The 13,357-nt window shown below is 49.3% G+C and overlaps 1 protein-coding gene across 1 annotated transcript in view; it reads left to right on the plus strand.

The window, feature by feature from the left end:
- ITGA11 (integrin subunit alpha 11) overlaps positions 1 to 13,357 on the plus strand; it is a 127,078-nt gene that overhangs the window by 68,036 nt on the left and 45,685 nt on the right. Inside the window, exons 4-9 of the mRNA XM_023255135.2 lie at positions 275 to 366; positions 3,254 to 3,368; positions 6,318 to 6,445; positions 7,465 to 7,613; positions 12,063 to 12,207; positions 12,680 to 12,845. Coding sequence (XP_023110903.2) covers positions 275 to 366; positions 3,254 to 3,368; positions 6,318 to 6,445; positions 7,465 to 7,613; positions 12,063 to 12,207; positions 12,680 to 12,845 — 795 coding nt within the window. The remainder of the gene's footprint in view (positions 1 to 274; positions 367 to 3,253; positions 3,369 to 6,317; positions 6,446 to 7,464; positions 7,614 to 12,062; positions 12,208 to 12,679; positions 12,846 to 13,357) is intronic.

Genomic DNA, 13,357 nt, shown 5'->3' on the forward strand with positions numbered 1-13,357 from the left:
GCAGGTTGCTTGGCCTCTCTGAGACTCAGTTTGCTCATCTCTCAGGGACTTGTGAAGAAGTAATCAGACCATGTCTAGGCAAGGCCTTCGTAAACCGTGAAGGGCTGCATGGACGTGCAGGCGAGCGAGGGCTCTAGAGGGGCAGGGGGGATTGGGGAGGACTCTGCCTGGCCCTGACCCTGCCACAAACACGTCGGGTGGCTGATGGCAGTGGCAGGCTCTGGGGCCGGGGTGGGGGTGGGGCTGCAGGCTAAGCTCCTCCCTCCCACCCCAGGAAGGGTCACTCTCTCCAACGTGTCTGAGCGGAAGGACAACATGCGTCTCGGCCTGAGCCTGGCCACCAACCCCAAGGACAACAGCTTCCTGGTAAGAGCCACCCACTCCACCCTCTCTCCAAGCCCCAGCCCCTCCTGCCCCCCCCACCAGACCCCTTGGTTGGGGCCAGGAGAGGCAGGGGGTGAGGGGGCTCCTCTGAGGCGGAGCCCAAATCTGTGCTCCAGGTTCAATCAGAGAAACACCACACACCCTAAGAAGACTCTGGAGGGAAGCCATAAGTAGAAAACACAGATTTAGTACAACTGAGGGAAGAAACACAGAGTGATGGCCACCCAGAGTTAAATGGGAAGGCTTTCTGGAGGAGGTTTTCAATTTGCTTTTAAAGACCAGGCAATGGGGGCACCACGGTGGCTCAGTCGGTTGAATGTCTGACTTTGGCTCAGGTCGTGATCTCACAGTTCGTGAGTTCAAGCCCTGTGTCGGGCTCTGTGCTGACAGCTCGGAGCCTGGAGCCTGCTTCAGATTCTGTGTCTCCCTCTCTCTCTGCCCCTCCCCTGCTTGCACTCTGTCTCTCTGTCTCTTGCTCTCTCTCCCTCTCAAAATAAATAAACATTTAAAAAATAGATAAGGAAAAGACAATGGGTCTTAGCAAGGAAGAAAGCAGAGGGGGTGCATGCACTGAAGTGCTGGGGACATTTCTTCATTTAAATTATAATTTTTTGAGCACTTATGATGTGCTGAGCATATGCCGGGCCCTGGGGAGTCAGCAGTCAACAGAGCTTGTGCCCTGCTGGGGCCTAATGCTGGTCAGGGGAGAGCTGATAAGCCAGTGAGTAGTGTAAACATGATGCTGGGGCAGAAACAGCTGCTCTCAGGTCTCTGCACCCTGCCCACGCGAGTGTATGCGCACTTTGCACGCAGTCAGCAAGTGTGGGTGTAGGTATCATGGTGGGCACTGCCTACTTCCTGCCACCACGAGCTGGATAATGCTGGGGATTCAAAACAGGATCCTGCTGGGACTGATAGTTCTAGAAATGGCTGCAAGAGAGGATTTCAGAGAAAAATTACCCAGAAAGACCAATAAAATGAGCCACTCATTTTAAGATAGGAGGGCTTGTGTCACTCTTCGTTCTTGTCCAAGGCTGTCCTTGGACAGACAGACAGATGGAACGTCCAGGGTGTGGATCACCAAACACCAGGACAACGAGATGGCTGGGATGCTCAGGGGTTTAAGGAGAGCACAGTAGCCCTGCCAGGGAAAGCCACGAGATGTCTCGGTGTATGGCTGGCCCACAGCCTTTCACCATCCCAGCCAAGGGCAAATAAGACCCTGGGTCCTGTCCACACACAGACCTGTCAGGGGCTTTGTTGCTACTCTCTTTTCCTTCTGAGGCTCCTTGTCATGCTCCTACCAAGTTGATTTCACCTGCTTCACAAGGTGGGATGCAAGCAAGCCCAAGAAGGATGGTGTGATACACCCTCTGGGGCTTCTGTGCATTGGTTAAGTCCCTGTGCATTGGTTAAGAAACCCTTTATAAAATGTTTATTTATTTATTTTGAGAGAAAAAGAGAGTGTGGGCAGGGGGAGGGGCAGAGAGAAAGGGAGAGAGAGAATCTCAAGCAGATTCCGCACTGTCTGTGCAGAGCCCGATGCGGGGCTCAGTCTCACGAACCATAAGATCATGACCTGAGCCAAAATCAAGAGTTGGATACTCAACCAACTGAGCCACTCAGGCACCCATAAATAGCAACTTTTGTTCACTCATTCGCTCATTTATTCATCCATTCACCCTTCACTCATCAGTCCATCCCCCAACCAATTGTTTGTCTCTCTATTCATCTATTTATCCACCCATTCATTCATCCTTCCATCCATCCCTTCCTACACCCATCCATCATCTATCCACCCACTCATCCATCCATCATTTATCTACCTATCCATCCATCCATCATCCATCTATCTGATATCCATCATCCATCCACCCAGCCATCCTTCCACCCATCCATCTATCCATCCATCCATCCTTCATCCACTCACCCGTCCATCCATTACCTACCCATCTATCTATCCATTTGTCCGTCATGCATCAACCTACCATCCATAATCTATCCACTATTCCTCCATCCATCATCCATTCATCCATCCATCCATCATCTATCCACCCATCCATCTATCCCTCTAGGCATCATCCATCACCCACCCTCCTATTCTTTATTCTCCCCCTACTTCCAGAAATAATTACTGCAGCTTCAACAAAGGACACAGATAAAACTAAACCTTTAAAATCTGAGTACAAAAAGAAAGTTAATCAAAGAAAGAGGTTAGAAGTGGAATAATTATTTTTCCAAACCAAAGGAAATTACAGCACAAACTTTAGTCCTGCGTTTCCTGGCACGGTACAAAAATGGAGACATGGAGTTGGGCTTTCATTTGTAATGACCCTGACTCTGAGGACTTATCATTCTTTAAATCAGGAGCTGACATCAATATTTTGGGTAGCAAATTTCAGGGAAAAAAAGCAGAAACATTCTTTTTTCTTTCCCCACAAAGAGGCATGGGCATGTTATTGGGACCTGGAAGTCTTTTCAGTAAGGACGTTCAGGTGACATCTTCAGAGAGGCTCTTCTAGTGACCTTGAAGGGTCCACTCCCATGGATGATCCTGTGTGGTGGGTGGGGTGGGAAGGTAGGGAAGAGTCATAACTCTAGATGATGGAGTCGAGAATGGGACCCTTGAAAATACAACAAAGGAGGATTCCAAAATTAGTTTTTCTCTATTCCACCCGAAACCAAGGGAACTAGAACACATGATGGCAAGAAAGAATTCAGTAAGGCTCCAAGAAGACTCTCTAAATCCTGGGAGTACCAATAGTCAGAGGATGCTTTGGGTCATGGAGGTTGGGCTGGGCCAAAGGCTATTGGGCCTGGACCCTCCCAGAGACCCCTACTGACTGGGGGTCTGGACTGTGTTTCACAGGCCTGCAGCCCCCTCTGGTCTCACGAGTGTGGGAGTTCCTACTACACCACCGGGATGTGTTCGCGAGTCAACTCCAACTTCAGGTTCGCCAAGACGGTGGCCCCCGCTCTCCAAAGTAAGTAGCTTCAAATCTGTAGATCCATGCAGGGTGGCTGACAGTCACGGGAGGCTCTGAGTTCTGATCACCACCACAAAGCCGCACCGGGACTCTAGCCCCGCCCTGATCCAGAACCTGCTTAGCTCCACCCTTCTCCGGAAACCGTGGCTAGCCCTGCCCTGATGCAGAACCTGCGGGTTACCCAGAGTGATGGCGGGCGGCAAGTGAGCCGAGGTTATGAAGACAATCCTGGCAACCAGAGAGGCTCACTGCAAACCCACTGTGAGTGGGGGAGGGGGTGCTAGGCCAGCTACGTATAGCAGGCAAGCTGTGCACAGCACAACTCTGGGGACGTTGTTCACTTAGACTACAATGTGAATGGTGCCCTCTGATGTTGTGCAGTGCAGTTGCCTGTAGGTGGAAGGCCAAGGAAAACAGAATTATCTCTGGTAACAGTCCCCTCTAACTGGTGTTCCAGGATATCAGGAGGCTCCACCCCGCTTGCCCAGAGCCTCATGGAACACAAAACCTCCCACTCACTCCCCACCCGCCAAGAAACTCCGGGGAAAAATATTCAGACCTTGTCTCCGGCAAGCCCAAACTACTTGGCTCCGAGCCTCACTGTTTCCTCTGAGCTGAATACCATCACCCAAGCAGCTGCTAACCGTTTTATTGAGGGTGAGGGGATTAGCACCTCTGGCTAACAGCAGCCTCCCTGCAAACAACACGGCCCAATCAGAGATGGAAGGATGATGCATGGCGGGGGGGGGGGGGGGGGGGGGGGGGGGGGGGGGGGGGGGGGAGCATCAGCCAGCAGGGGCTGGAAAGTGGTTCTTTTAAGGGTAAGGAGGAGGTGTTGATTCTATGCTCCCAGAGTGGCCAAGGGAAAGGAGGTGCTATGGCTGGGGAGGAGGCCCAAGGTCAGTCACATGAGCTGTGAACAGGGAACCTCACCACAGGCCAACATATGACCATCCAGGCCTCCGGAAGCTCCTCTGATGGAAGCCTGCTCATCTGGCTGGGAGTTTATCAAGCACAGGTCCCAGGGCACCCCTTTTGGAGGCTGTAACTCAGTATATCTGGGACAAGCCCCAGGGTGTGTGTATGTGTGAGTGTGTGTGTGTGTGTGTATGTGTGTGTGTGTCTGCGTGTGTGTGTGTGTGTGTGTGTGTGTGTGTGTGTGTTCACCGGAGTGTTCAGCCCTGTTTAGGAGCCACAGATGTAAAGCAAAGTTCTTCTCAAGATGATTCAAAAGAAAAATGTGAAATTGCAAGAAAGAAATCAGCAGTAATAAATGCATTCTAATAATAAAGATGGCTTAAAAAACAAGAGAAACCTGGCTCCTACCGCTAGATTAGGAACTCCCCCTAATTAAGGAATTGCTGCCGTGGTCACCACTGTGGCCACTGGCACCGCACAGCTGCTTGGTCCACAGGCGTGGAGCTAAACCAGCCTGGAAAAGGACAAAGCTATCTGGTGCTGTCAGCCCAGAAGTATTGGGCCATCACATGTTGCACACGGCGTGCAGGTGGGGACAAGAACGTCTATACGACTCTAAAGCAGAGGTGATTGTGAGCTTCCCAGTCACCCAAACACTTCTAAAATTTTTTTTTCCAACGTTTTTATTTATTTTGGGGACAGAGAGAGACAGAGCATGAACGGGGGAGGGGCAGAGAGAGAGGGAGACACAGAATCGGAAACAGGCTCCGGGCTCCGAGCCATCAGCCCAGAGCCTGACGCGGGGCTCGAACTCACGGGCCGCGAGATCGTGACCTGGCTGAAGTCGGACGCTTAACCGACTGTGCCACCCAGGCGCCCCACCCAAACGCTTCTAAAATGCCCTCCCAGACACGAAGCCTGCACCGTCTTGTCTCTGGTGGGCACTGACTTCATCAGAGTGCACCTTCACGCTACAGGAGTTACTGGAATCGTTAACACACAAAAGGCTTCTGCCATATTGCTATAAAGTAGATTTTACAACAGTGTGAGAATTCTCCAGTAAAAGTCAACAGATACCCAGTATTTCCACATGATATAATGTCGTGTAGCGTATATCACATCACATCGGGACAACTAATTGCAAAGTAACCCCAACTGTTGACAAAGAGGACCAAGTTATTCGGATTTTAAAAGAAGGTTTTTGCATTTGTTACGGTACCAACGTTTCTTTGTCGGTTTTTATTGTTTGTTGTAACGCGATGTTAATATTACGAGAATATAGAGAAACCTTTATGCTCAGAGCAGAGATAAATGCACAAACGCTTGACCCGATGATGTCATTGTCACATTCACAGAGTAGTTTGCTTTAAAACGCAGGGGAAAAAAAATGAAAAGAGGGTCAGTTAAGATTCCTTGAGCGCTGACTTTGCGCTCAGTTCTGTACAAGCCTCGTTTCCTTGATTCCTCAGGACGACCCTCTCCTATCGTCACACCTGTTTTACAGCAGAGAACTGACCCTGAGAGGTTAGGTTACTTGCCCAAGGTCACACAGCTAGTGCTCAGCCAAGCCAGGAGTCAGATAGTCTGGTGCGGGATCCCACGGTCTTAGCCGGCACACCATAAAAAGTGAAACTCATTCATTTGGACTAAATGTGGTAAGTGCAACCTGCCTTTGCAGTAAAACAAATGACAGGGAGCTACTGATCCGGGCAGGATGGCTGCCTCAGAAGCATTAACCCAGCCGGTGGCAGGTTAGTCCCTGATGAAGAGCGGAGGCAATCAGCCTGAATTTAAGCTTGGTTTGAACAGCCAGCACAGAGTGGTTGAGCTGAGCCAGGAGTTCCTGGGCTCATCATTCATGTCGCCCAAATCAGCCACTAGCCCAAGGACAGCTCCCCAGGTAAGGGAATTATATATACATGACAAGGGGCCTTCTTCTGTTGTCCTTTGGGCACTCGCCTGGAGGATCAGAGACTGAAAGCAGACGCTGACTCACTGGGCAGCCATGACCGTGTCCCCACTTCCCAGGGTGCCAGACCTACATGGACATCGTCATTGTCCTGGATGGCTCCAACAGCATCTACCCCTGGGTGGAGGTCCAGCACTTCCTCATCAACATCCTGAAGAAGTTTTACATCGGCCCTGGGCAGATCCAGGTGAGCATCTCTGGGACTCTCTCCTCCTCTGAATAGGGCTCCCCAAACCTATGGAAGATGCCACCCTGGGTCAGGGAGGAGCACATCCTTGCATGTGCTGGCAAGGTGTAGGTGCAAGGGTCAGTGCCAGGCCCTGAGCCCAGGACACCCAACCCTGCTGGGCACATCCGGGGACAGTTTGGGGGAGGCCCCACTTCACTGGTCAAACCTATCTTCCTGGATAGATGCCACCTATTAAGAAAGACTTTAGCCAGGTAACCAGGTAGAGTGAAGGTAGGAAAGGTCACGTAGAACCCTGCCGAGTGAGGCACAGGGGAGGATTAGACACACTGATCTTGAGAGAAGACTCAGGGGGAGATCATAGCCAAGTGAGGGTTGACATATAGGAGGGACAAGGTGGCAGATTTCAAGTCAATCTAAGAAATTATTCCGTAGCAACTACAGCTGTTAAAAAGGGAGTGAGTTTCCTCATGACTGGAAGATCATCTTTAGGATATGGTGGGTGCATGTCCAGCATTAGAAAGGCACCAGATAAACTCGGGCCCCATCCAACAGGAAGGCTTTCTCATTCTAATCCCTCTGTAAGTCTTTTAAGGTTTTTTGTTTACTTCGAGGCTATGAATACTGTCTATATCTTATCAGCCTTGGGGATAAAAGAATCTCTTCTCTTCTAAGTTTTGAGGAAACTTAGTTCCAGCGTTCGGTGAAGAATGCCACAACGCTCCAGCCACGTGGCTGCTAATATTTTAGGCTTCAATTCTGTGCTCCAGCAAGAAACAGAATCTGTTGGGCCTTTCTTTAAATCACAGCCTCCCCTCTCGAGAGGCACCTTCCACCTGTGTCACCAAGCCATCCATTCATTCCCAGAGCTTTCCCGAACTGCTGCTCTACCCAGGTACTCTCCAGCCTTCCTCATTTTCGAACAGTCACAGACAGAGAGATGACTCTGGGGAGCCTCACCTCCAAAGGTCCAGCTCTCAGGGACCAAGATGTTCTGTTGTCCTCTCCCTGCCTTGCAGGTTGGGGTTGTCCAGTACGGAGAAGACGTGGTGCATGAATTTCACCTCAATGACTACAGGTCTGTAAGAGATGTGGTAGAAGCAGCCAGCCACATTGAGCAGAGAGGAGGAACAGAGACCCGGACAGCATTTGGCATCGAATTTGCTCGGTAAAAAAAAGATCCTAGTCAAATAGAAATAATAATAATCTACTTAAATCTCAGATAACTGTGCTAGTTACATAGTGCTGTATAACAATCCTCTACAAAATTCCCTACCTTGAGACAATAATTTATTAACCCCTCAAATCTCTGGGGGTTGGCTGGGCTCAGCTGGTCAGTTCTCTCTTGGCATCTCTCCTGTGGTGGTAGTCTGGTATGTCAGCTGGGACTGTTGTCATCTGAGGAGCTGACTGGACTGGACTTCCAAAATGGCACACCCATGTGGCTGGCAGTTGCTCTGGGCTGTTGGCTGGGAGCTCAGTGTGGGCTGGTGACCTGAGCACCCACACGTGGCCATGTGGCTCCGAGAGGGAGTGTCCCAAGAGAGCTTTCCAGCGGGCCCACACAGGAACTCTGAGATTGCCTATGACCTAGCCCCCAAAGTCCCAGCTATAACTTCTGTCGTATTCTACTGATAGAGTGAGCCATTAAGGCCAGCCCAGATTCTAGGGGAAGAGCATTTGACTCTGCCCCTTGATGGAGGAATGGAGAGGTTACATCACAGAAGAATGTTTGGGATGGGAGGTATTGTTACAAACGACTATGGAAAATGGGCCGTGCCGCAGAGACCCTATAAAAAGTTTGTAGGTTCCATGAGGGCAGAATCTTCCTGTGGAATATCTGTCATCAATGGAGTGTGAGGAACACGGGTAAGTCTAACTTCTGAGGTTGTGGAGTAACAAGGCTGCCTCCTTAAAAATCACACCCGAACTCACTCACAATGATAATGAAGGTTACCTCTAGAAGTTGCCCTCACAGATGGCTTTGTGCTGGCTCCAGTGAGACTGCCATTACGCAAAACATTGTGCTCACCCCCACTGAAATCGGTGAGTGATTTTAGAAGCAATTCCCCAAGATCTGTCAAGCTGAGGCCTAAACTCCTAAGGCATATAGATTTTAAATGTATACATTTTACACCTATAGACATGAATTCCACTATGGCCATTGAGACCACAGGCTCATTCTCTGGTAGTCCCACCTCACATAGGATTAGCTGATGTGTTTAACAGAATTCCACAGTGTGAGAGCTACTTAGGAGTTAGGAGCTACTAGGAGATTTCATGTGGTCAAACAATTACATTTTTTTCCAACCTTACAATTCTTTATAATTAAGTTACGGCTCCACTAATCAACTTCTGTTTGCTGATAAAACTTGCTCAAACTTTTTTCCTAAAGGAACCTTCTTCTGTGTAACGATGGCTTTTACCTATCCTCACAAGGAATGGGCCATTTTGCTGTTTTGCTGTCACTGGGATGAGTCCCTGGGGCCCCCATCAGGCCCTTGTGAAATTGCTGGGGCAACAGAGGAAGCCCATGCCCACTGAGCTATTGCTTCCTCAGCGTGAACTAAGTGACTTATACAGGGGTATAGGCGACCACCCCCAGAACGATTACGAGTATGCAATCCGGCAAGTAGTTTGAATCTAGTCGTGACTCATGAGTACCACTGGGCTATGCAGTCTGCACCTCAAATGAGGTTTGAAATCTGATCTTCTCAGCCTGCCAAGTCCCAAGTTACAGGGGGTGTGTTTTAAGGGAAAATGCTCTCCTTGCTTATTCACGATGCATTTTTTCTGGGCACCTGAAAAAGCAAAAAGATCCAGGCCATGGACTTGAGGGGTTATCAAAGCTGGTAATCTGTGGCTCCTGGACCAATAGGGAAACTCTGAAAAGCATCAGTCTAACTCAGTAAGGATGAGAGGGTAGAATCCAAGGAAGGATTGCCAAGAGGGGCTGGCATTTGGCTTGTCCCAGGAAGACCCCAGGATTCAATCAGGAGAGGTGAAAAGGAGACATTCCTCCTGACTAAGGGTAGAAGAGGGGGAAACTCAAGGAATCCTTATGTTTAGAGCCTTTTGAGCATGGTGTGAGGTTCGTGTTGGGGCAGGGGGTATTGAAGCCAGATTGTGAGGAGGATAATGTCATAGCTAGAACAACCATGACTGGCCACGGAAGGGTCTTAGGCTTGAGAGTGTTTTCATCAGATATGCACATAAAGGTGAATCTAATAGTCATGTATGGCTTGGGGGCCATGGGGATAATGATGTCATTCCAACTGAGCTCACTCAACACTTTTTATTGAGGGGAGCAAGCAGGAAGAAGGGCTTGGAAGGACAGAAGGACAAAAGGGCCAGATTACGATGGGCTGGTGGGCCATTCTCAGGACCCCAGAGACATGGGAGCCAGTGAAGATTTTGAGCAGAAAGGAGACATGATATGGCCTACTTTTCCATAGATCATTCTGGCTTCCAGGTTCACGGAAACTGTTGTAAGTATAAGTCTCTCACTGTTCCTAAGGAACTTATAATCTGATTTACAAAGGAATAAATCCGAGGATTTTTACTCGGTAGAAAATCACAATTTTAAATCTGATGAATCATGTCAATATTTACCCCATTACAAATGCATACAGATATTCACACAATTCTACTATATGAAAATATGAACCTAAAATTTTTCTTGACTCCATATATAATAAAACCTGTTTTTCCCCTGCCATACTTTTTTATATGGAGTTTCATGCCTCAGCCTGATCCTTCAATGAGTTTATGGAAACATCTAGAATCTCCTTTGATGAACTAGCAGAGTTCTTGCTCCACTGGGTGAGGCTTTAAGCTCAAAAGTCGCTGTAGTCATGTCAATTGTGCCTCTGGCCTCCTTCAGTTCATGGCTCATATTAAAATACGAGGTGTTTTTTTTTTTTTCTTTAAATGTTTACTTATTTTTGAGAGAGGGGGGTGGGATGGGCAGAGAGAGAGGAGGACAGAGGATCTGAAGTGGGCTCTGAGCTGACAGCAGGGAGCCCGAGGTGGGGCTCGAACTCACGAACCGTGAGATCATGACCTGAGCCAAAGTCGGATGCTTAACCTACTGAGCCACCCAGGTGCCCCCAAGGGTTTTTTGTTTTTGTTTTTTTTTTTTTAAAGTCAGTATATCCACAACATCATAGAGCTGAGAGAATGGCAGATAGTCTGTTTCTCTTCACTGGGAGCTTTGAAGATGCTCTGAACTAACTTATTCCAGGTTTTGTGAATTCGTCAACATCTAAATCATGCATGTCAAGCTCATCAGCTTCCGTGTAACCAGAGATTCATGTGGTACAGAGCTTGAACCTAGCATTGCAGAGCTTAACTCCCCGGGTCAGACCCCAAGGGAGTCAACATAGAATCTAAGGGAAGCATCTGGTTTTAGATCCTTATTGGAAGATTCTACCTGCTGGGCCAGATTTTTGGTTCAGACCATGTCTGTCCTACTCAGAACCTCACGATCTAAAGGAGGGTTGTCCACAGAGGCACCAAGAGCCAGAATGGTTCCACAGCCAGTTTTCATGCTTCTGAAATGGGTTGCCAGCTGTAAGAGCCTCTCTGCAGCATCATGGGTCAGCGTGCCAGGCCCCTGGCCCTTGGCTGGATTGCCCGAGAGGCAGGCCAAGCACCTGGTCCAGGCACAAAACAAAGTAAAAAGCAAGAGAGAGGAATATTTGTCATGGAATTTGATATTTAATCGTTCCCAAAATGGAATCAAAGTAGTCCTTGTGGGGAAAAGCAGAACTTTGTCGGATGTCATTATGTGTATTTTATGGATTAGTGTTGTTTGGGTGTTGAATTACTCTGGCCTGTCACCTTTTCAGTATGTAGGGAAGTGGTTCTCAACCCCGGTATTCATTCTTTTGAAAAATACTGATGGGGCACCGGGGCGTCTCAGTTGGTTAAGCATCTGACTTCAGCTCAGGTCATGATCTTGTGCTTTGAGGGTTCAAGTCCTGCATCAGGCTCTTTGCTGACAGCTCAGAGCCTGGAGCCTGCTTCAGATTCTGTGTCTCCCTCACTTTCTGTCCCTCCCCTGTTCTCTCTCTCTCTCTCTCTCTCTCTCTCTCTGTCTCAAAAAATGAATAAAAACATTTTTAAAAATTTTTAATGAAAAAATGGCCTGATTTCCAGGCAATGCCCCAGAGATGCTGATTACATGCCCAGGTGGGGCCTAGCCATTGGCATTTTTTTTTTAACTCCCCCCGGTGATTCTAATATACAGCTGGGTTTTTGAGCCACTAACTTAGGGTGTCTAAAGGTCTCCATCTGACCTTGAACTTTTCTCCCAAACCCACCTGCTCCCTCTGCTTGCCCAAAACAGCATGGTCAGGACCCTAAAGAGGCTCTTTAAAGTTACTTTTTAAAGACAAGCAGATACATGACCTATCTGAGTAGCTGGCAAATGAGTAGTGTGGGCACCTCAACCCAGCTTCTTCTTTGGTTTGAGATCCAAACCCTATTGGGTTGCTCCCCTGGGGAGGTGAGGGGGGCTCGGCCCCACATCTGCGGCAGCCCCTCCGGAGGATCGCTGGGAGCTGCCACATCCCTACATCTCTCTTGTGACCCTCCCCCTGTGCTCTGTTTTCAGCTCAGAGGCTTTCCAGAAAGGCGGAAGAAAAGGGGCCAAGAAGGTGATGATTGTCATCACAGATGGGGAGTCCCATGACAGCCCAGACCTGGAGAAGGTGATCCAGCAAAGCGAGAGAGACAACGTGACCAGATACGCTGTGGCCGTGAGTCCTGCCCCACCTGTCCCACCCTCCGCCCCTAGAGGCTTTACCGTCAGACCCCTGGGGACTCCCAGGGGCATTTTCTGGGTAGTGGGCAAGCTGCCCAGGCCCCCAGACGGGCCTCTTCTTGTTTCATCCTCTCCTAAAGAGCACCTTGGGAATTTTCTTTCAGCACTGTCGAGGGCTATCTGCAACAGTTGGGGACAGGCTGGGGGTTGGGGGAGAGTTCCTCCATTGCCAAAACCTTCAAAACACAAGAAAACACCCCCAAGCCACCCAGCCCCCAGAACCCTATCTTAGAACAGGGGCCTTCTCTGCCCCCTACAAAACAGCCTGTTTCAAAATGCAGGTGGGACCCCGAGTTCTGCCCATGGCAACTAAAAAGGGCTCCAGCCACGCGGGGTCAGGGGCCACGGGGCTGTGGGGAGGTCTGTGCCAAGTCTTGGTTTGTCGCCCTGCCCCCGTTCCCTGGCAGGTCCTGGGCTACTACAACCGCAGGGGGATCAATCCAGAAGCTTTTCTAAATGAGATCAAATACATCGCCAGTGACCCCGATGACAAGCACTTCTTCAACGTTACTGACGAGGCGGCCCTGAAGGACATTGTTGATGCCCTGGGGGACAGGATCTTCAGCTTGGAAGGTGAGGGATACATACCAAGAGGGGTCTACGCTCCTGGGCTCACACCAGGTGAACCCCATAGAGCAAGATCCAGGCCCACAACACAGAAAGCTTTAGCAGGAGCTATCCCTTCATGATAGGGCCCTGGTATTCTGTGCTGGACCTCACAGACAGCCCTGGACGGTGGCTTTGCTGACATTCTCCTTTTACCACCGAGGAACTGGAAGCTCATAGGACCTGAGTGACTTGCCAAAGCTTCCACAGCTTTGGGAAGAGACAGGCTTTGAACTAGTGTTGCCATATTTAGCAAATATAAAATACGGTGTTTGTGGCAGACCTATACTAGGAAATTATCTGCTGATTGTCTGAAATTCAAGTTTATTTATTCATTCTTTAACTTTTTAATGTTTATTGATTTTTGAGAGGGAGCAAGAGACAGTGTGAGGAGGGGAGGGGCAGAGAGCGAGGGACAAAGGATCTGAAGCGGGCTCTGCACCGAGCTTGATGTGGGGCTCGAACTCACGAACCGTGAG

This window comes from Felis catus, chromosome B3 (assembly GCF_018350175.1).
Source record: "Felis catus isolate Fca126 chromosome B3, F.catus_Fca126_mat1.0, whole genome shotgun sequence".
NCBI lineage: Eukaryota > Metazoa > Chordata > Mammalia > Carnivora > Felidae > Felis > Felis catus.